We start from the raw sequence: 22,004 nt of genomic DNA on the forward strand, positions 1-22,004 counted from the left end.
AAGAGAGATACAGACTGGCACTCACTATCACCTAACTAAGTTTGATCTGGATTGTGGATTTTGTGAATTTTTAATTTAATATTGAAAAGCCCATTTGATGTACATTTTGCATTGTATCTGTCAAAAGTGCCTCAATGACTGTCATTTGTGACAATGAGGTGCAAACTGGCGCTCTCACTGAACAGACTAAGTTTGATACGCATCTGATCCATATTGCGGATTTAGCAGATATTCGATTTTTTGATCTACATTTTGTATTATATTTTATTTGATGAAAAGCCACTTCTAACAGGACTGCGACCTTGAAAATTTGTGGAATTGGAATCTAATGTTGGTGGTTTGCACTCTGAGAGCAGTGCTCTTGTCTGTGAAATAAAATGCATTTAATTGCAATTTTGAGTATGCAATTTATTTTTGGCCAGTGGTCCTCCATCCAGATCAGTTCAAGGCCCTTCAAAAAGGGAAGAATGATCTGCTTTAAAGGTTTTCTTTCACAATACAATACATGTTGTACATACAGTTAATTGTGTACTTCACCAACATATTTAGTAAAATAGCTGCAAGGAAATATTACAAGATTGGGCAAAATATCACAGGATTTCTGCCAAATTGGGGCGGTGGGGGGGATTAGTGAAGTGGCTGAAAACCAAGACGGGTCATATTTATTCACACACACACACAAAAAAAATAGAAAATACAATTGAAAACTTCATAATAAAACTTTAAAATAAACATTTTATGTCACATTTTCTGCAAAGTGCCACAGGAAGAGGTGGCTGTGAAAATACAAACCTTTAGATTTATTTACAACAGCCTAAATTAAAAACGTTAAAATTCTGACATCTGGAAGTTGAATCTGTCATCATACTGCTCACCGTTTCCAAAGCAAAAATGACGTTAATGCAGCATTCATAATTTAGTTTTATCGTTTGGACAAAGCTTAAAGTTGAAGTGATGGAAGCAGCCGACACACATTTTGTGTTCACGTAGGTCAAGAAAAGATTCAGCGATCAGTCACAGCTTCTTTGTTTGTTTGCAACAAAAGGTCAAAGTCATTTACATCATACTTCTTACAGAAAGTTCATTTGAGCATCACAGTGTTTTTCTACAACACTGTTCAAAATGATCTACAGTCACTTGTCTTGTTGTGTCAGGCCATGGTCAGGCCGTCTGGCTGCGTCAGGCCGTCTGGTTTTGTCAGGTGCTTTCACCATGTAGGGCAGCACTCGCAGTAACATACAACTCATGAAGAGTTAAAAATTTAATGTCCTTGTGAGACGATAAAACCTTTGTTAGCGTCACTTTAAGCCACCTGTTCAATGAGCACAAAAGAAGAACAATGCATTTTTAATTTAATAAATTCAGCAGACTTCGGAGCACAAACAGGTTAGTAAGATATATCTTTTTTTAATGCTTCAGCATTATTTAATTGCTGCTTTTGTCATCAGATTTGAATTTGAATGATGCGTCACAGATGAAATTAACTATACTGAAGACACTAACGCATTTCTACCGCCAAAGATCAACTGTGAACTTTTTAAAACGTGAAAAAATGAACGTCACAAACAACATGTGAGAAAGACAGGAACAGACAGCAGACATGTTCAATGACAGTCCGGACTCTACTTTAAGGCTAATTGTTTACTAACTATGGCTTCATTATTATTATCCTTGTATCCAAACATCGAACAATAACTAGACATTGTCCCACAGCAAAGCCAAACCGCCGTCCACACATTTGGGCACTTGAGTGTTGAACAGGCACTGCACATCAGAACAAAAAGACGACGTGTCGCACGCGCAACGCTGCGACCTGTACTCTTGCGGCGTGTTAAGATTAGCTGGAGCCGCGGCTAATTTGGATGTTTACTTTATGAAAGTGTTCTGAAGGTTTGACACAGAGCGCTGTGATGATGAAGAGACAGGGGGCGCTCTGCTTCCAAAGAGAATAAACATCGAATCACTGCTGAGGTGTAGATCTGAACGTGTTCTCTGACTCTTCACATCATGCGGCGTTTTGTATCTCAGACGTATCACGCGAGACGCCTGCTTTCCCCCTCACAGTATTTTTGAAGGATATCAGATCAGATGCCACAAAACGCAAGCGGCCAGTGGGTAGCTGCCATCATGACCTCAACAGATGGCAGCACTAACTAACTAACTGGTCAGTGTGATAAAGGGGCAATGTGTCAAAAAAACAAAACAACCAAAACCAAAAAAAAAAACCCCCCAAAAAAACAGAACAACAACAACAACAACAAAAAAAAACAAAAACCAAAACAAGATTTAAACAATCTGGTCCTTCAGAATTAAGGTACCAGTTTATTTTTGTTTGTTTTTTAGAAAACTGAAAACCTCATAAAAATATAAAAACCTCTCAAACGGTGTCAAGTGTTGCATAACGGGGTCAGTTGTAGAAGAAGAAAAAAAAAAAAACAACGTTTCATGCTTGAGGCAGATACATGTTGGAATTTCCAGAGTAATGACGACTCATCACATGGCGGGTTGGCACGGCGGCGGACCAGTGATCTTCTGGAGCAGAGGAATCTGTGGGACCAGAGTTAGACCAGATTAAAGGCACCGTGATACACTTTAAAACAGCTTTTGTACCTTCAGCAAGGAAGTCAGTCACCTTTTATACAGAGTACTCCAGAACTACTTCACACAACCAGGTGAGATTATTGTTTTAATTCAGGACAGAAATGGTTTTATTCTGCAGTGAATCCAAACAAAATCACACCGTCAGCAGATAACTGTTTTCATGAATGTGGCTGAACGTGCAGGACTGGGTTTGAGTATGTGGGAAGTTTAGAGCATATCGTTTTAGACCGGTTGCCTACTGATGGTCCATTTTAAAGAAAATGCAAAACAAGAATGACAATTAACAGCGGCTGATGTTAATCACACTTAATGTGGTTGTGGCTAACCAAGGTCAACTGTATTGGTCACCACTGGCATAATCCATGATTAGTATTAACTGCTTGTTAGCATAACCCATAATTAGTTTTTCTTTACTGTCAGTAATTAAGATGAATCTAAGCACACAACCACGTCCACCTCTGAAGGTGATTCTGAACCAACAGTAAAGCTCAAATCGTTTTGGATCCTGTTTTGCCACCATCAGAATATGTAAATTGCGGACAGATGGTGCTCAGACTGCACATGGGCCGCCGTCAGATAGCTGCCCCATCTCAACGGCGCCCGAAGGGTTTTGAACATGTGCAACACACTCGGGGCCGCTGGTGAATTGGGACCAACTGTGTGGACTCTCACAGATGGCTGTCAGAACATTTTCGAACTGCAACTGGACTTTTCAGATGTGGGCCAAATCATTCTGACCCCATTTGGCCTCATTCTGGAGATGTGTGACAGGGGTATGAGGATCTAAAGAGTCACATCCAAAAACGCTTCAAATGGTCAAAACTATTGTAATATTAAGTTGATTTTTAAGTTGTTTTTTTTTTTTTTGTCAACCTCATTAACTCATTGTTTCAGATAACTTGCCATCCAATTTTGTCGACACCCAACTAGCATGAGTTAACGAGATTTACCTGTATTAGCATGGGGATGGAAAATTGAATCGTAGAGCATTCCTAAACAAAATCACTTCTTGTTATCCATAAACCCTATGTACCTGCCAAGTACAGCAGTGTTCAGAATAATAGTAGTGCTATGTGACTACAAAGATTAATCCAGGTTTTGAGTATATTTCTTATTGTTACATGGGAAACAAGGTACCAGAAGATTCAGTAGATTCTCACAAATCCAACAAGACCAAGCATTCATGATATGGACACTCTTAAGGCTATGAACTTGGGCTATTAGTAAAAAAAAAAGTAGAAAAGGGGGTGTTCACAATAATAGTATTGTGGCATTTGGTCAGTGAGTTTGTCAATTTTGTGGAACAAACAGGTGTGAATCAGGTGTCCCCTATTTAAGGATGAAGCCAGCACCTGTTGAACATGCTTTTCTCTTTGAAAGTCTGAGGAAAATGGGACGTTCCAGACATCGTTCAGAAGAACAGCGTAGTTTGATTAAAATGTTGATTGGAGAGGGGAAAACTTATACGCAGTTGCAAAAACCTATAGGCTGTTCATCTACAATGATCTCCAATGCTTTAAAATGGACAGACAAAAAAAAAAAAAAAAAATCAGACGTGTGGAAGAAAATGGAAAACAACCATCAAAATGGATAGAAGAATAACCAGAATGGCAAAGGCTCACCCATTAATCAGTTCCAGGATGATCAAAGACAGTCTGGAGTTACCTGTAAGTGCTGTGACAGTTAGAAGACGCTTGTGTGAAGCTAATTTATTTGCAAGAATCCCCTGCAAAGTCCCTCTGTTAAATAAAAGACATGTGCAGAAGAGGTTACAATTTGCCAAAGAACACATCAACTGGCCTAAAGAGAAATGGAGGAATATTTTGTGGATGAGAGTAAAATTGTTCTTTTCGGGTCCAAGGGCCACAGACAGTTTGTGAGACGACCCCCAAACTCTGAATTCAAGCCACAGTTCACCGTGAAGACAGTGAAGCATGGTGGTGCAAGCATCATGATATGGGCATGTTTCTCCTGCTATGGTGTTGGGCCTATATATTGCATACCAGGTATCATGTATCAGTTTGGATATGTCAAAATACTTGAAGAGGTCATGCCCTTGAAATGGGTGTTTCAACAAGACAATGACCCCAAGCACGCTAGTAAACGAGCAAAATCTTGGTTCAAAACCAACAAAATTAATGCCTCGCAGATGTGAAGAAATCATGAAAAACTGTGGTTATACAACTAAATACTAGTTTAGTGATTCACAGGATTGCTAAAAAAGCAGTTTGAACATAATAGTTTTGAGTTTGTAGCGTCAACAGCAGATGCTACTATTATTGTGAACACCCCCTTTTCTACTTTTTTTTTTTTTTTTTTTTTACTAATAGCCCAATTTCATAGCCTTAAGAGTGTGCATATCATGAATGCTTGGTCTTGTTGGATTTGTGAGAATCTACTGGTACCTTGTTTCCCATGTAACAATATGAAATATACTAAAAAAAAAAAACCTGGATAAATCTTTGTAGTCACATAGCACTACTGTTATTCTGAACACGTGTATGACCACACTCCGATAAGGAGTTCTCCAGGTATTCTGCTCAAACACATATGAATGTAGCTACATAGAGATAAAGGTAATCACATCATACACTTCTGGAGGCGTTGCTAACGGGCTAATACACCAGTGTCTGATATCTTTACACTCATCTGTGCAAAATAAATTTGTCATGAATAACTTTTCAAAGACTTCAGAAGGCGGCTTTGATTTTTGGAGAATATTTGACTCCTGTAAGCGTTTTACATAAAGATCAGAGTGTTTTAAAAAGTATACCACTAACAGTACGACCACCCATTAGCATTTAAAAAACAATCTTTTTTTTTTTTTTTAAGATGTGAGGTCCGTTGCGTGGGCCGACAATCAGACACTCACCTTTGTCAGATCCACTCCAGTCAGGGCGTTGACAGACACGGGGAGTTCGGCTAATAGACGGTTCACCTCGCTGGTCACGCGGCTGCCGTCTCCGCTCAGGATGACGATCTCATTGGTCTTTGCCAGAGGCGCCGCCACCTTACTGGCAATCTGATTTAAAAACAGAGTGAGCCTACGTTAAGTCGTTTAACTGACGACAGACTCGTCAACACGTTTGACAGGAAGGGACACACATTAATTGTCCGTCATAAAGGAATTCATAGAGCGCTGGGGAAATTTAGCCCTTTGGTTGCCTTAACAAATGTGTGCGACTTGTAATGAACAAGAAAGTTTGAAACCAGTCAAAGAACATTTTCATGTCTTCTAATCAATGAATTGTGAAGGAGCTTTACGACAAATGTGACAAAAGATGAGAACCTTCTGGTTCACCTGTAATTAAGAGAAAAACACTGGAAAAACTGCTAACGGTGTAGTGATAACATGACGTAACCTCTTTTCGGTAGTCAGGGTAATACTGACCCTAACCTGTGTTGCAGAGCCCCACTCTGACGTCCTTGTGGCAGTATTTTGTATATCAGGGTTCAGAAACACTGCCCCCTACTGACCACAATTAGGCCCAATCCCAACACCCTCCCTTCAGACTGACACTTCGCCCTTTAGACGTCACGTTTTTATCGAGGTGACCTTGTGTGTTTCCCCTTGATGCTCTTTGTAAAGAGACCTTCAGTGTGTACTGAATATTAAGTGATCATCAGTCAGTGTCTTTGTGTTGTTTTGTACACCAACGATACCACAAATGCGCCATGTTACCAGGTTCCTGCTGTACCTTGGGCAGAGCTTCCAGGACTAAGGCTGTCTTGGCGGCGTCTCCGTACTGCTGATAGGCATCCGCTTTCAGCCTCATCTTCTCAGCTTCTGCCTTCCCCACAGCTTCGATGGAAGCAGCTTCAGCTTCACCAATACAGCGAATCTTCTCAGCCTCGGCCTGCGCAGTCAGAACCTTCTTTATCCTGAGTGTGACAAAAACACAGCGTTTGTCAATTTGTCCAACAGTATTTAAGCAAACACTCTCAGAACAGCGCCGGGAAAGTAAAAAGACAGGATTCATCATCAAATGCTAAAAGTCATTTGATGATGAATCCTTTAAATCATCCTCAACAACATACAAATGCTGCATTCATGACATGTAAAGTCAGACACGACACGCTCCAACACTTAAAACCGTCTGCATGGACGGTTGGATTGTTTTTTTTGCTCACAAACATCAGTGCTCTGATTTATGCGACCTGACATCATGAGGAGTTTAATCTGTCATGACTGTTAAGACGCTTATATTACAAATGCCATTTAATTACACTTAAAGCATTGACTTTTGTGTGTGACGCGTTTATGTTCTGTATATTTTAGTGAAGTTTCTAGTGGTCTATGTTTTTGCCAAGATGACAACTAGAAATGCACTTAGAGACATTTTCAATCTCTAATAACATATTTATGCATGCCTTGTAAAGACAATAACCAAGCTCAAAACTGTGTCTCCACATTCATCAAGTAAACACACTTTACAGAGGTCAGAAGTTTCCTACGTGGCTTTTCCCAGAGTTTACTATAGTCATGAATGCAGCACAAAGTTCTCTGCGCCTTCTCCTCGAGCCTTTCCTGTTATGACTGACTGAGGTATCAAAATGCTTTCATGCTACTGTGATGTCGTCAATAAAATCATGACCTCATATTCCTTTTCCTTTCAAGATAATGTTCCAAAGCATCTTATAGCCATCTAGTCAATAGTAATCAAGTAATGTAGTTGTTTATATTGAAGTACATCCTCGACAAGGCTACAAGGTGGTGCTGGCAAGTTCCTGGCGTTGCCCCCTTCAGGATGAAATAGAGAAATGAGTGTGGGGGCATTTGACAGCCTAATGTCTTTGTATGTAACTGTGCAAATATCAGGCGATTGTGATTCTTCTACCTTTTTTTCTTGCAGTGATAAGCTACGATGACAGAGGTACAAGCAAGTATCATGTCGTTGGAGTTACGGGCCATCATGAAGTTTTTGTTTCTCCAGGGAAAGTCAGCAAAGGATGTTCACACTGAGATGTCACAAACACTGGGGGAGAAGTGTCCTTCCTTCCTACAGCACTGTCAAAACCTGGACTGGGCATTTTACCACTGAAGATGAGCCCCGCAGTGGACACCCCCCACCCCCCAACCTCAAATGACCCAGCAACTCGGGTGCCTTAATTGAGAGAGCAGCATCAACTCAGAACATGGTGCCATTTTGGTTCCAAGTGCACTGAACTAGTGAATGAACCTTTAATGTTTTCAACATTTGTTTAAATCATTTATCCATATACAGCAACACATCCAGGTACAGGCACTGTCAAAATAAATATAAATATAGTTAAGCTATCAAATTTACATACATTTACAATTTATGATGATTTATTTAATTAATTTAAAGCCTGATTTATGCTTCTGCAGCTCTGTAACTCCATGTCATACAATGACGTGCGTGACAGTTTTAAAGTTCTCCGTCTCTGGATTTTGCTTTATTCTGGACTAAATTGACCCTCAACAAGCTTTTCTTCAAAGGTAAGCTGAACATTTTCCTCTTTCACCGACTTTGTGCTGTAAAGTTGTGGGCTTTTCTGATCTATTTGTAATCAGCGTGCGCACTGCAAAAAACTATTATAATATGATGACAGATGGAGTAAAAGCAGAAAAGTGTCAAATCACAGCCTTTTGTGTTTGATTTAACAGGTGCACGTCAGGCTGCAGGTCAGAGTCTGAACACGGTGTGAAAAAAATAAACGGTCAGACTTTTAATCAGGGAAATGAGTCCGGTCCCACTTTCCTCAAATCAGCAACTGTCAGAGCTAAACTTTAATTTGCACCTCTGCACATCCAGACTGCTCTGGGTTTTTAATGGAAATACACTGCAATCGGACGGGACATTTTATCCAATGTGAGCGAAAATCCGTTGTACAAAATCTGCTATATATGGTGTTTATTACATGGAAAACGATACAAAAACATTGGAACTTTTTTGTTCGGTGAGTGTAAACTCAAGTAAACCGTCGTTTATATAACGACGGTTTACTTGAGTTTTTCTGTACATGGGACTGAACAATAAATTTACCGCTCAAAGCTTTGATGATGAAGTCGGCTTCCATCCCACACAGCTGACTTTACTTTCCCAAATGTTTCTTCTGTTGGGATCTGAAGGGAATCTGTACATTTTGAAATCCTTGTTGTGTCTATTTGTGCCTCCAAATGCACAACAACCCGGCATTTTCATCAAATAAATAAATAAAATATCTGGATGTACATGCAGACACATTAACAACCAATGCTATTTTTGAACCCAAGATGGCACCATGAGTCACGTGACCGTTTTTTTTTTCGACTCGTCATGTCGCCACTCAATTCAATTCAATTCACTTCAATTTTATTTATATAGCGCCAAATCACAACAAACAGTTGCCCCAAGGCGCTTTATATTGTAAGGCAAAAGCCATACAATAATTACAGAAAAACCCCAACGGTCAAAACAACCCCCTGTGAGCAAGCACGTGGCGACAGTGGGAAGGAAAAACTCCCTTTTAACAGGAAGAAACCTCCAGCAGAACCAGGCTCAGGGAGGGGCAGTCTTCTGCTGGGACTGGTTGGGCCTGAGGGAGAGAACCAGGAAAAAGACAAATCTAAACAACAAAAACACTCTCTCAATTAAGGAAGTCTACTGTCAACATATACTCAACAAAAATATAAACGCAACACTTTTGGTTTTGCTCCCATTTTGTATGAGATGAACTCAAAGATCTAAAACTTTTTCCACATACACAATATCACCATTTCCCTCAAATATTGTTCACAAACCAGTCTAAATCTGTGATAGTGAGCACTTCTCCTTTGCTGAGATAATCCATCCCACCTCACAGGTGTGCCATATCAAGATGCTGATTAGACACCATGATTAGTGCACAGGTGTGCCTTAGACTGCCCACAATAAAAGGCCACTCTGAAAGGTGCAATTTTGTTTAATTGGGGGGGGATACCAGGCAGTATCTGGTGTGACCACCATTTGCCTCATGCAGTGCAACACATCTCCTTGGCATCATCCGTGAAGAGAACACCTCTCCAACGTGCCAAACGCCAGCGAATGTGAGCATTTGCCCACTCAAGTCGGTTACGACGACGAACTGGAGTCAGGTCGAGACCCCGATGAGGACGACGAGCATGCAGATGAGCTTCCCTGAGACGGTTTCTGACAGTTTGTGCAGAAATTCTTTGGTTATGCAAACCGATTGTTTCAGCAGCTGTCCGAGTGGCTGGTCTCAGACGTCTTGGAGGTGAACATGCTGGATGTGGAGGTCCTGGGCTGGTGTGGTTACATGTGGTCTGCGGTTGTGAGGCTGGTTGGATGTACTGCCAAATTCTCTGAAACAACTTTGGAGACGGCTTATGGTAGAGACATGAACATTCAATACACGATCAACAGCTCTGGTTGACATTCCTGCTGTCAGCATGCCAACTGCACGCTCCCTCAAATCTTGCGACATCTGTGGCATTGTGCTGTGTGATAAAACTGCACCTTTCAGAGTGGCCTTTTATTGTGGGCAGTCTAAGGCACACCTGTGCACTAATCATGGTGTCTAATCAGCATCTTGGTATGGCACACCTGTGAGGTGGGATGGATTATCTCAGCAAAGGAGAAGTGCTCACTATCACAGATTTAGACTGGTTTGTGAACAATATTTGAGGGAAATGGTGATATTGTGTATGTGGAAAAAGATTTAGATCTTTGAGTTCATCTCATACAAAATGGGAGCAAAACCAAAAGTGTTGCGTTTATATTTTTGTTGAGTGTACAATGGAATCCATGAGTTGATTCTTGAGGACCAACAAATATCTGCCAACAAGATAGCCCAGATATTGTACATCTCCCAGGAGTGTGTTAGATTTGTTATCACCACTATCCTAAGCATGCGCAAGCTTTTGGTGAAGTGAGTGCCCAAATGTTTGAATAGTGATCAGAAGAAGGAACGAGATGAGGCATCGAAAGTCATTTTGGCCCATTTTGAAGCTGCACAGGACGTTTTGGCAAGGTTAGTGACTGAGGGTGAAACCTGGCTCCACATCTATGATCCTGAAACCAAGGAACAGTTGAAGGAAACTGTTCCTTGGTTTCAGGATCATACTGAAACCAAGGAATAGGGCACCACCAGGAGTGGAGCCTGTGGCTTAATTTGACACAACACGGGAAACCTCACCCAGCCTGGAAGGATTGACAGATTCCTAGCTTTTTCAAGCTATCAATCTGGGAAGATGGAGACAACAGTTTACATTATTTAGGTCGCCCATGGGAAGGAATGGACAAATATCTGTACTGTAAGGTCTATTGTGGATATATTCTGAATTCTTAGTATTGTGGATATATTCTGAATTCTTAGATGAATTTGGTGCGTTCATCAAAATAAGAAGTTCCGCACCCAGAAAATCGGCCAAAAAAGTCATGGTGTCCGTTTTCTGTGACAAAGACAGTATTCTGTTAGTGGACTACCTACCTCAGGGCTCTAGTACAACCGGACAGTATTATGCTAACCTCCTGGACCGGCTGAAGCAGGCAATTAAGACGAAGCACCATGGAAAGTTGACCAAAGGAACCTTTTTTAATGCAAGACAGTGCGCTTGCTCACACATCCAACATTGTGGCTGCCAAAGTGAACACCCTGCGTTTCCAGTTGGTTTATCATCCCACCTACTCACCTGAACTGGCCCCTTCAGACTATTATCTGTTCCCTAACTTGAAGAAACACTTGAAGGGGTATAGTTTTGAGGACATTTCTCATGTCAAAATGAGAAATGTCCTCATGGTGGTGGTTTGAGGCCCAACCAAAGGAATTCTATTTGAACGGTCAAGAAAAGTTGCAACAACGCTGCATCAAGTGCATGAGTCTCAGGGGGGAATATGTTGAATACATGTGTTACTTCATAACTCTGGCTCTCTTCTTTCTGGGCAAAGTCAGGAACTTATCAGCACCCCCTCATACTTCTTACAAGATATGATGTCATAAAGGTGAAAGCTCAAGGAGAGTGGAATATTCAGAAACTTTGAGTATATTGTCCAATCTAGTGACAGACGCTCACGTCAGTTTTCAGCTTTTTACAAATGTATTTTTATTACTTTTCACCCATTCTGACTGGACTAGCAGCTGAATCTACTCATCATTGTCCCTCTGACTGACCTGTCTGCAATCTACAATGAATACTCCATTCAATGATGATTACTTAACGTATTCTGTAAGAACGGATTCTGACTGAAAGTCCTGTTTCAGGAAATGTGTTGTAAAAAGTGGAAACATGTCAAAACTATGACAGAATGAAGCCCTCGTCACACAGAGCAAGAACGTGCAGGGACCAGCCTGACACGGCAAATACTGCCATAATCAGACGCAGTCGGGATGAAAAGAGGCGTGGTCAGCAGTGCCAGAACACATCCAGATCACCTCGTGCACACCTGCACGATGTGATCCAAAGTGCATGTAGACAACAGTTTAGATGACAGACTGCTGTCAGATAGATGAAAGGCGCTCAAGACTACCCCATGTCCAAATGTCTGGATGGCAAACACGGGACCAGAGTGGGAGGCAGCGCTGTGTTCCCCACGCGCACAGGACCTGCCGGTACTGGACACTGGAGTACAACCAGCATATAGACCAGACCCACGCCATATGTGTCAAACCCGGCATGGTGCAGTTACTCACTCAGTCATGCAATCACATCTGCGCTCGTCCTCCACTTCCCAGCGCTACTGCCCTCACGTATGTGTGCGTAGAGCAGACGTGCTGGACTGATGACGTGACCCATCTGTCAGACAGAGCCTTTCCAGAGAACTTTAATTTTGATTTTTGCGTTTTGGCTCACTTCAGCAGCACAACGCACCTCTGTACACCGCGATGGTTGGATTATCACATGGAATTTATCTCGACGGTGCCCAGAGGGTTTTGAACATGTGCATCACACTCAGGGCTGCTGGCCGATTTTGACCAACTGTGTAGACTCTCGCAGATGGCTGTCGGAACATTTTTGAACTGCAACTGGACACTTTTCGGTTGTGGGCCGAATCGTCACTGACGCCATTTGGCCTCATTCTGGCTATGTGTGATGGGGGTATGACAGTTAAAAACAATTTTTTTTTTTTTTAACATTTAATACAGAAAAGTGTTTTCACAACTGAAGCTTTGAGCTAATATTCGGCACCAAAGTTTGTGTTTTTTCTTTTTCTTGTGGTCCATTTGTTTTCATATTGCAATGATGCAAGTGCACTAAAGGTATTTACACACAAACATGGTTGTTCTCTCCCATGTGTGCTGTGGATTCTGATACTTTTGATTGATTAGTTTGTAATCAAGTTGGAATCAATGGAGGATCCATATGCAGCTTCCTTTCAGTTCATTTCATGCAGTGCTAATAGTATTATTGTACAACCCCAATTCCAATGAAGTTGGGACGTTGTGTTGTGTAGGTTCATGCGTTATACATCATACTGACAAAGTGAGGAACCTTGGGGTAATTTTTGATCCTATGTTGTCCTTTGGCCTCCACATTAGAGATATTACGAGGACTGCTGATGCTGAGACCCAGATTCATACTTTTACTTCTTCCAGATTGGACGATTGCAATGCTTTGTTTTCTGGTTTGCCACAGTCCAGCATCAGGGGTCTTCAATTGGTTCAAAATGCTGCTGCCAGACTTTTGACACAAAGCAGAAGGTTTGACCACATTACGCCGGTTCTGGCATCCCTTCAGTGGCTTCCCGTCTCTCTGAGATTTGATTTTAAAGTGTTATTATTGGCCTATAAAACTGTTCACGTTGAACGCCAGCTCACAAGAGAGTGATTTTTCAGTCAATAATGGACGAACACAACACTCAATAAGTGTTTGGGAACTGAGGACACTAATTGTTGATGCTTTGTAGGTGGAATTCTTTCCTGTTCTTGCTTGATGTACGACTTCAGTTGTTCAACAGTCCGGGGTCTCCGTTGTCGTATTTTGCTCTTCATAATGCGCCACACATTTTCAATGGGCGACAGGTCTGGACTGCAGGCAGGCCAGTCTAGTACCCGCACTCTTTTACTACGAAGCCACTCTGTTGTAACACGTGCAGAATGTGGCTTGGCATTGTCTTGCTGAAATAAGCAGGGACGTCCCTGAAAAAGACGTTGCTTGGATGGCAGCATGTGTTGCTCCAAAACCTGGATGTACCTTTCAGCATTGATGGTGCCATCACAGATGTGTAAGTTGCCCATGCCATGGGCACTAACACACCCCCATACCATCACAGATGTTGGCTTTTGAACTTTGCGCTGGTAATAATCTGGATGGTCTTTTTCCTCTTTTGTCCAGAGGACACGACATCCATGACTTCTAAAAACAATTTGAAATGTGGACTCATAGACCACAGTACACTTTTCCTACTTTGCATCTGTCCATTTCAGATGAGCTCGGGCCCAGAGAAGGTGGCGGCATTTCTGGATGTTGTTGATGTATGGCTTTCGCTTTGCATGGTATGCCGCGTTCACACCGGGCGCGATCAGACGCTACAAATTTGCGTGGTCGCGTGGCGACGGATGCGCCACCATCACCCGGTGTGTCGCTCTGCGTTTGCTGCGAAATTCGCCCCGGTGCGTCATCAAATAGGAGGAGCTTCCATTCCGCTCGCCGGCTCCGGTTGTAAGTCAAGTTAACATGATGGACCTTGATCACACGGCGTGAGTTGTTGTGGAAAGCTGAAACGTCATGAGACGTTACCAATTCAGGGAGTATAATTATTTGCTGCAGGAGCTGCATCTGGATGACGACTGCTTTCAGTGGTCCTTCCGCCTCTGCAGGACCCAGTTTGAGGACATCCTGTCCCGTTCACACGCGCACATGTAAACAATTAAAAAATAAAAAAAGAAACTCCGCTGCTTGCTGAGGGGCTGCTCCTCGCTCTTCCCCCAAAAACTCTGTCATAATTGTGTTTGGAAACAAGTCACCATTTGTTTTATTATACATCTGTGTAGTTAATAAGTAAAATAATCTCCATGGACGATTCGGTTGCGCACACACGTAAAATAAAAAGAGAAAGAAACTCTGCTCCCGCTGCTGGGGGGCTGCTGCTCGCTCCAAAAACTAACAAAATAATTGTGAAATAAAGGACAAAAGAGACATAAGTCCTGCTCACAGGCTTCTACCAAATACAGGACATGTTCACATCTTCAGTCAAACTCCAGACATCTCCACGTCACTACATATTCAGTTCCTGATTGGTCATCGCAGTGCGATGAGACGAAAAAGTTCAGATTTTTCAACTTGGGCAGGAGGGCAGCGTGACGTGATGTGACGCAATATCGCGCCAATCGCTCAAAATCGCTTCACTTGCGTCGCTTCATTCAAGTCCATCGCGTCGCGCTGCATAACTTGCCGCCAAAATGCGTCGTTCCATAGGGATTACATGGCAACCTGTCGCTGCTGTTGTTCACGTCACGCCCGGTGTGAACGCAGCATTAGAGTTTTAACTTGCATTTGTAGATGTAGTGACAAACTGTGTTAACTGACAATGGTTTTCTGAAGTGTTCCTGAGCCCACGCAGTAAGATCCTTTACACAATGATGTCGGTTTTTAATGCAGTGCCGCCTGAGGGATTGAAGGTCACGGGCATTCAATGTTGGTTTTTGGCCTTGCCGCTTACATGTAGAAAGTTCTCCAGGTTTTATGAATCTTCTGATTATATTATGGACTGTAGATGATGGAATCCCTAAATTCCTTGCAATTGAACATTGAGAAATATTGTTCTTAAACTGCTGGACTATTTTTTCACGCAGTTGTTCACAAAGTGGTGATCCTCACCCCATCTTTGCTTGTGAATGGCTGAGCCTTTTGGGGATGCTCCTTTTATACCCAATCATGACACTCCCCTGTTTCCAAACAGGTGTTCTTTGAGCATTCATCAACTTTTCCAGTCTTTTGTTGCCCTGTCCCAACTTTTTTGAAATGTATTACAGGCATCCATTTCAAAATGAGCAAATAACAAAAACAAAAACAATAAAGTTTATCAGTTTGAACATTAAATATCTTGTCTTTGTGGTGTATCAAATCATTGTTTGCAAATCATTGTATTCTGTTTTATTTACATTTTACACAACGTCCCAACTTCACTGAAATTGGGGTTGTAGTATTATTACCAGCTACCTGCAGTGACAACCTCCTGCTCAGTACACAACACTCATCATTCACCACAAGAACATCTTGTTGTGCAAATATTGTATTGTTTCAAAACATTCCTGCAGAGGGCAGCATGACGGCCAAGTGCTCAGTGAAACTGCTTCCCAAACAGAAGCTCCTCTGTTCAAGACCACCTGAGCCCATTCTCCATGTAATGTGGAGATGCCTCAGGAAGGGGATCCAGTGTAAAGCCCTGGTCCCACCAAATAAAGAAGGATAAATAATGAGCCACACAGCATGTTTTTTTTTTTTTTTTGCTATGAGAGGGTTTCTTCAACTATCGTGGGAGAATAGTGGCTCTTAGAGGCATCATCTTAAGTTAATAAGGCTCCTTTCTGAGTGTGGCGCTAATTTCAAGATGTTCAAAATTCAGCAACAACAGCATGGGGCAGTTTGGGTACGAGGTACTACGACAACTTGGAGGCGTGTGTGGTGCTTACGAGGCTTCTAAAAGCCCATTATCTGCGTGCCTGGCAGCTACGCTGGACCTGAGAGGCTGTTTTTAGAGCAGCTGCCCTCTTGCAGACAATTCCACCTGCTCTGTGCGCTGGACATAAAATAATTATTTTGTAGCAGCTTATAATCATTTTCTGCCAAACCTTGGATGCTGAAAACACCTCTAATCGCTTCTAGAATCACAGAAGTCTTTCATCTGGACACCTTTTTTCCCCTCTTTCCTGCTCCATGTGGAATGCATTTTGAACAGCTTAAGGTAACTATTTTTAATGTTTTTTATAGCTTGATAAAACAGTTCCTAGCTGTATGTCTATGTGTCTATATGTCTAGTATGTCTATGGGTGATTTAATATCTTGTTAATGGATCACATGAGCTCCACTGTGTGTGCGCACTGAGGCAGTGAGTCATCATGCTCCAAAGGAGCATTTAGGCAGAACGCCAGCTCACAAAAGAGTGATTTTTCAGTCAATAATGGATGAAAACAAAGTTAAAATTTGGATGACTGTGTGAAAGTAGATGTGTGTTTAAAGGCTGCGGAAGAAATAACTCCAGAGAAGCCGCTAAAAGCAGCGCAGAGCTGTGCAGCCACACAGAAGCAGAGCGCACGATTTTGAAGACATAACACAAAGTTAAAAGTTGTATCACGGTGACTTGTAAGCTGTGGAAGAAAACTAATTTTTTTTGAAAGTGATCCACGAGTTGCAGCAGCAGGTGTATATAATTCAAGTGGCCACCTCATTGTGTATGTAGAAGGGCAGCGTGCGCGCACAAAAGAGCGATTTTGCAGAAATAAACGGACAAACACAAAGTGAAGAGTGGGATCACGGTGTGTGTGTTTAAAGCCGCAGAAGAAATAAAGCCAGCAAGCCACAGAGCCAGCAAGGAGCACAGAGGCGGCTGTCCAGGAACCCTTGGTTCAGTTCTAGCTGGTCTGGTGCATTACAGGTCGACAGCAACCTAACACACAGCGCACAACCGTGGGTCTGTACTGGAGTGTCTATTTTTGGACTGCATTTAAAAAAAATGTGACATCTTTAAATGCTGCTGTGAATCTGTGCATTGAAAACACACACACTTTAAAGGGACCAGGTGTGGGAGGGCTGGAGGTTTGGACCAAACCCATCATGCCTAAACGTGCGCCAACGTCACGCTATCATGGCACTACGTGGCTTGGTGTGGGTGATGCGAGCCATTCAAGGCTCTAATGACCGGTCGGTCATGGCTCACTCGAGGTTGCGACGTGGCACATGCGGGGTACAGACAAGTACCTTAGTACTGGCTACGTGATAGATGAAAACGTGCATCACTCTTCAAATAATCGCTGACACACCCATGCGTGGCTCATTATTCGGTGGGTCCCAGGCTTAAAACGTCTGCCAATTCAACATGCAGATCCTCTTCAGATCTGCTGTGGCGACCCCGAGCAAAAAAAGAGAGAAGTGCTTCAGTCAGTCAAAACAATCTACTTGGTTTTGGAAGACGCAATAAGAGTGATACCAGCCTACACTGATGGAACCTCACCAGTTCAAACTGTAAAGTCTGAAAGTCCAAACAGCCTAAACTGACAGCGATACTAATTATTCCCTGTGGAAACGAAGTCAGTCAGTCAATGAAGGCAAAATTTCTGTAACTCAATCGAAAGTCCAGCATATTGTGCTCTGAGAGCTACGAGTGAGGACCAGTGAACCTCCTATTTTGGTTCATGTTTACATCTTCTAACATGCACAATAACCAGAACATAAACAAAAGACAGACAGGCTAATCAAGTTGCTAATGGTATGATCCTGGTGGACACTAGAGGCCGCTGTTGCTTGTGTTCATGCTACAAACTCACTTCTGTCCTTCGGCCAGCTGCTGCATCTTATAGGCTTCGGCCTCAGCGGGTCTCCTGACGGTGGCGATGAGCTCTTTGTCTGTGCGGTCAATCTCCTTCTCCTCGATGGTGATTTGCTTCTTCCTCTGTACCACCTCAATTTCAATCTCCTCCAGACGGATCTTCTGTTGCTCTTTGGCTGCTTGCAGCTCGTATGCCAGCTGAGCTTCTGCTTTCTGCAGAGAGGGATACTGTTATCTTTTAACAGTCATGGCAGCATTGTTAAACTGTGATTCTGTTGTGTGAACCAGCGGACTTTTGCGCTGCATGATCGTTTAAGACTTTTTTTAGACACTGCAATATTAATTTAGGCCATATCGCTCACTCCTGACATCACTGTTGTATATGCTTACGTTTGATCACTGTTGTATATTTGACCATTCCACTGATACCTTGGTGTTCACTTCCTGGTTAAATGCAGCCTTCTGCATTTCCAACTCTCGCTTGGAATCTGCCATCTTTGTGTCCGCAATGAACTTGACATCCATCATTTCCTTCTTGCACTCAGCTTCCTGTGAATGGAAATGTCAAAGGGGTAGTTTCCTGGTTTTGCTCCAAAGAAATTTTGTGTGGGCTACTCTGAGATGCTCATTAGGTTGTTTCTCACCCTGATGCCTGCATCTCTCTCTGCCTCTGCCACGCCGATGTCTGCATCCCTCTGGACAGCTGCCGTCTGAGTTTTTCCCAGTGAGCTCAGGTACTCCACTTTATCATACACGTCCTGTCAAGAACAGAGAAAGAAATGTAAAAAAAAAAAAAAATCACTGCAGAATATTGTGTCATTCTGACGTCTCACACCTTGATGGTGAAGCTGAGGATCTCGATGCCCATGCGGCCGACATCAGGCGCAGCCACCTCTCGCACCAGGGTGGCAAACTTATCTCTGTCCTGATAAATTTGCTCCACAGTCAGAGTACCTAAAATGAATCCACAGTGAGGAGAGCATTTTAGTTCCACAGTAATTATCAGCTGTTTTTTTAAAGCTAGTTGTATGAATGCAAATGTGTAATCACACAGAAAGTCACACAGATAACCGTGCAGCTCTCAGTGTGGCTAACACAAAGTAACATGCTACATCGTGACAGATTAGTTAAGCACACCTGCCTTACTAATCAAGGTGGAGGCGTGTGTTTATTTGCACAAACACAATCAGAAACTAGCACTAAAAAAAAACAAAAATTATTCATGTAAATTTTCAACATTTCAAATAGGAGGGGCAGATTTGAAAAAACTTGGCAGCAGGGTGGATTAGTGGTTACCCTCACGGCAAGAAGGTCATGGGATCGATTCCCTCCTGTGGCCTTTCTGTGTGGAGTTTGCATGTTCTCTCCGTGTTTGTGTGGGTTCCCTTTGGGGGCTCTGGCTTTGTCCCACATCCAAAGACATGCAGGTTAGGTGGACTGGAAACTTTAAACAGTCTGTAGGTGTGAATGTGTTTGTTTGTCTGTATGTGGCCCTGCGACAGACTGGCGTCCTGTCCAGGGTGAACCCCCGCCTCGCTCCATGACCCTTAACTGAAGGTGAGTGAGTGAGTGAGTGAGTGGTATCACTAACATGGAGCTGTATCTGATCCATCCTATTTTGGTTTGATGTGTTTCTGTAAGTAAGACCCTTTGGCTGTTCCCTTGTTTTCATTCAGGGTCGCCACAGCAAATCCAAGGTGGATCTGCATGTTGAATTGGCACAAGTTTTATGCCGAATGCCCTTCCTCACGCAACTCTACATTACATGGAGACATGTGGCAGGGGTGGGATTTGAACCGGGAACCTTCGGCACTGAAACCAGAAACGGTTTGATGCATTTCTGTGGTGATTACTATTTTTTCCCTACCCTGAGAAAAAAAAATTTAAAAATCTGCCCTTCTTGTGCCTTCCACAATATTTTTCTATTTAATTAAAAAGAAAAACTCACGATATTTTAGTACCAGTGTTCTTATTTATCGTTCCCATTGTTATTCTACTTAAATTACATTTCAATTTAAAAACACAATGAACAACTTTTATAATCTTCAAGAAATATTTGTGTGCCGTCTTATGCTACGAGTAATAGGAAATTATTTTCTTGTCTTTACGACTCTCATTAACTACATTTTAAAATATTTTGAGAGCGTGCCCACCGAGGATGGCTCGAAGGTGACCTTCGAGAGTCTGCAGGATGACACTTTTGATCTCCACCACAGATTTGCCAAGGAACTGTTCACAGGCGTAACCCAGCAGCTCCTTTTCTGTCATCACCTTCACCTGGTGTCAATGTCGAAAAACGGCGTCTCACACACACGCACATACACACACACACACACACACATTCAAGCAAACATGCAACAACGATCAACACAGGCTGTCAGAACAAACAAATGCAGCGGTGGCAGTAATCACCTAACAGCACAATGACACTTTTATTAATGTCATTACTTATTTAATCTGATTTTAATACTAATTTTTGAGTCTTGAGACATTACTGATTTAACAAATGCATTATGGGTAATACACCTCTTAATGTGCTAAAACACTCACATCCTGCTTTTGATTCATTGTCAAGAGAACTATAAGCACATTATACGAGTAATCAGCCTGGGTCAGAGCTCCTAAACCTATGGCTAAAAACAAATCTCACTTATTGTCACATTGTGTATGAAACAAAGGTTTAAATAATATCTGACAATACTGACATGATTTACACAAAATGTATTACAACAAAACTATTTAAAACTTTACATTACTCCAAAACACCATCTAAATGTGAAATACTATGAACTCACATCTCTATGAACACTTAATCTAACACTTTTTTAAATCTTGAAAACATAACTGTGTATGCACAATAAAATGAAGTCCTTACGTTCAGTTGGGCTGACACACTCGCACACAGACACACACGCACACACTTGTTTACACAGAATACTAATTTGTCAGCTTTGAGGGGAAAGCAGTATGAATTACTTTTTTTTGCATGTGAAATCTACCAGTTTAAGTGATTTGGTTGCAATTATTCTAATTTTCAAGCTGACACTTTGCACTATGAGCTTCTCCAATAGTCTGCTAAAATAAACATGTCATTGTCTCTATACATACATATATATACATATATATGGATGTGCTGGTATAAAACATTATCTATGTTTATTTAACAAATAACTAAACTCTTTAATCTAAATGTGCTGCATTCATATTTAACTGTTAAGCCCCCATCACACGTAGCAAGAATGTGCAGGAACCAGCTTGACACGGCAAATATCATTAGCAGAAGCAGTCGGGAGGAAAAGAGGCGTGGTCAGGAGTGTCAGAACGCATCCAGATTACCTTGTGTTATGATGGAGACAACAGTTCACATTATTTACGTCGCCCATGGGAAGGAATGGACAAATATCTGCTCTGTAAGGTCTATTGTGGATATAACAACCTGTTCAGATTTGCGGCGGCATGCGCACAGTAGCACACGGTGCTTTTGGTTTGATAGCTGCTGTTCACATTCGCTGTACATGATAATAACTATGAATTATCATGATGAAGCGTGACACATACATTTCAATACAATATTATACGAGACACGTGCAGGTCATACCGGCAGGCGCTGCCGTGCCAGATCCATCTTGAGGTTCCCTCGTATGGGCTCAAATAATTTCAGATCATGTTCTGCTGCCACTGGAATGTGTAAATTGTGGTCAGATGGTCCTCGGATTGCACATGGACCGCCGTCAGATAGGTGTCCCATCTCGAAGGCGCCCAGAAGGTTTTGAACATGTGCATCACACTCGAGGCCGCTGGCCGATTTTGACCAACTGTGTGGACTCTCCCAGATGGCTGTCAGAACGTTTTAGAACTGAATCTGAACACTTTTCGGACATACGCTGACTCAATTCTGACACCATTCTGCGTGATTCTGGCTATGTGTGACGAGGGTATAGGATTCATTAATCAGAGGATGAAGACACTGAAGAC

General features: G+C 42.2%; 1 protein-coding gene across 2 annotated transcripts in view; it reads right to left on the reverse strand.

Moving 5' to 3' along the window:
- Nucleotides 1–2,375: 2,375 nt before the first annotated feature.
- The window catches only part of LOC117516678 (flotillin-2a), a 74,332-nt gene continuing 54,703 nt past the window's right edge, over nucleotides 2,376–22,004 (reverse strand). Inside the window, exons 4-11 of one of the 2 annotated variants that reach the window (XM_034177521.1) lie at nucleotides 20,183–20,306; nucleotides 18,865–18,983; nucleotides 18,674–18,787; nucleotides 18,459–18,578; nucleotides 18,028–18,242; nucleotides 6,300–6,483; nucleotides 5,474–5,623; nucleotides 2,376–2,547 (exon numbers count right to left, since the gene is read on the reverse strand). In XM_034177521.1, the coding sequence (XP_034033412.1) occupies nucleotides 2,494–2,547; nucleotides 5,474–5,623; nucleotides 6,300–6,483; nucleotides 18,028–18,242; nucleotides 18,459–18,578; nucleotides 18,674–18,787; nucleotides 18,865–18,983; nucleotides 20,183–20,306 (1,080 nt within the window). In that variant the 3' untranslated portion in view covers nucleotides 2,376–2,493. The remainder of the gene's footprint in view (nucleotides 2,548–5,473; nucleotides 5,624–6,299; nucleotides 6,484–18,027; nucleotides 18,243–18,458; nucleotides 18,579–18,673; nucleotides 18,788–18,864; nucleotides 18,984–20,182; nucleotides 20,307–22,004) is intronic. The other variant, XM_034177520.1, reaches the window with a different exon arrangement.

This window comes from Thalassophryne amazonica, chromosome 9 (assembly GCF_902500255.1).
Source record: "Thalassophryne amazonica chromosome 9, fThaAma1.1, whole genome shotgun sequence".
Lineage (NCBI taxonomy): Eukaryota > Metazoa > Chordata > Actinopteri > Batrachoidiformes > Batrachoididae > Thalassophryne > Thalassophryne amazonica.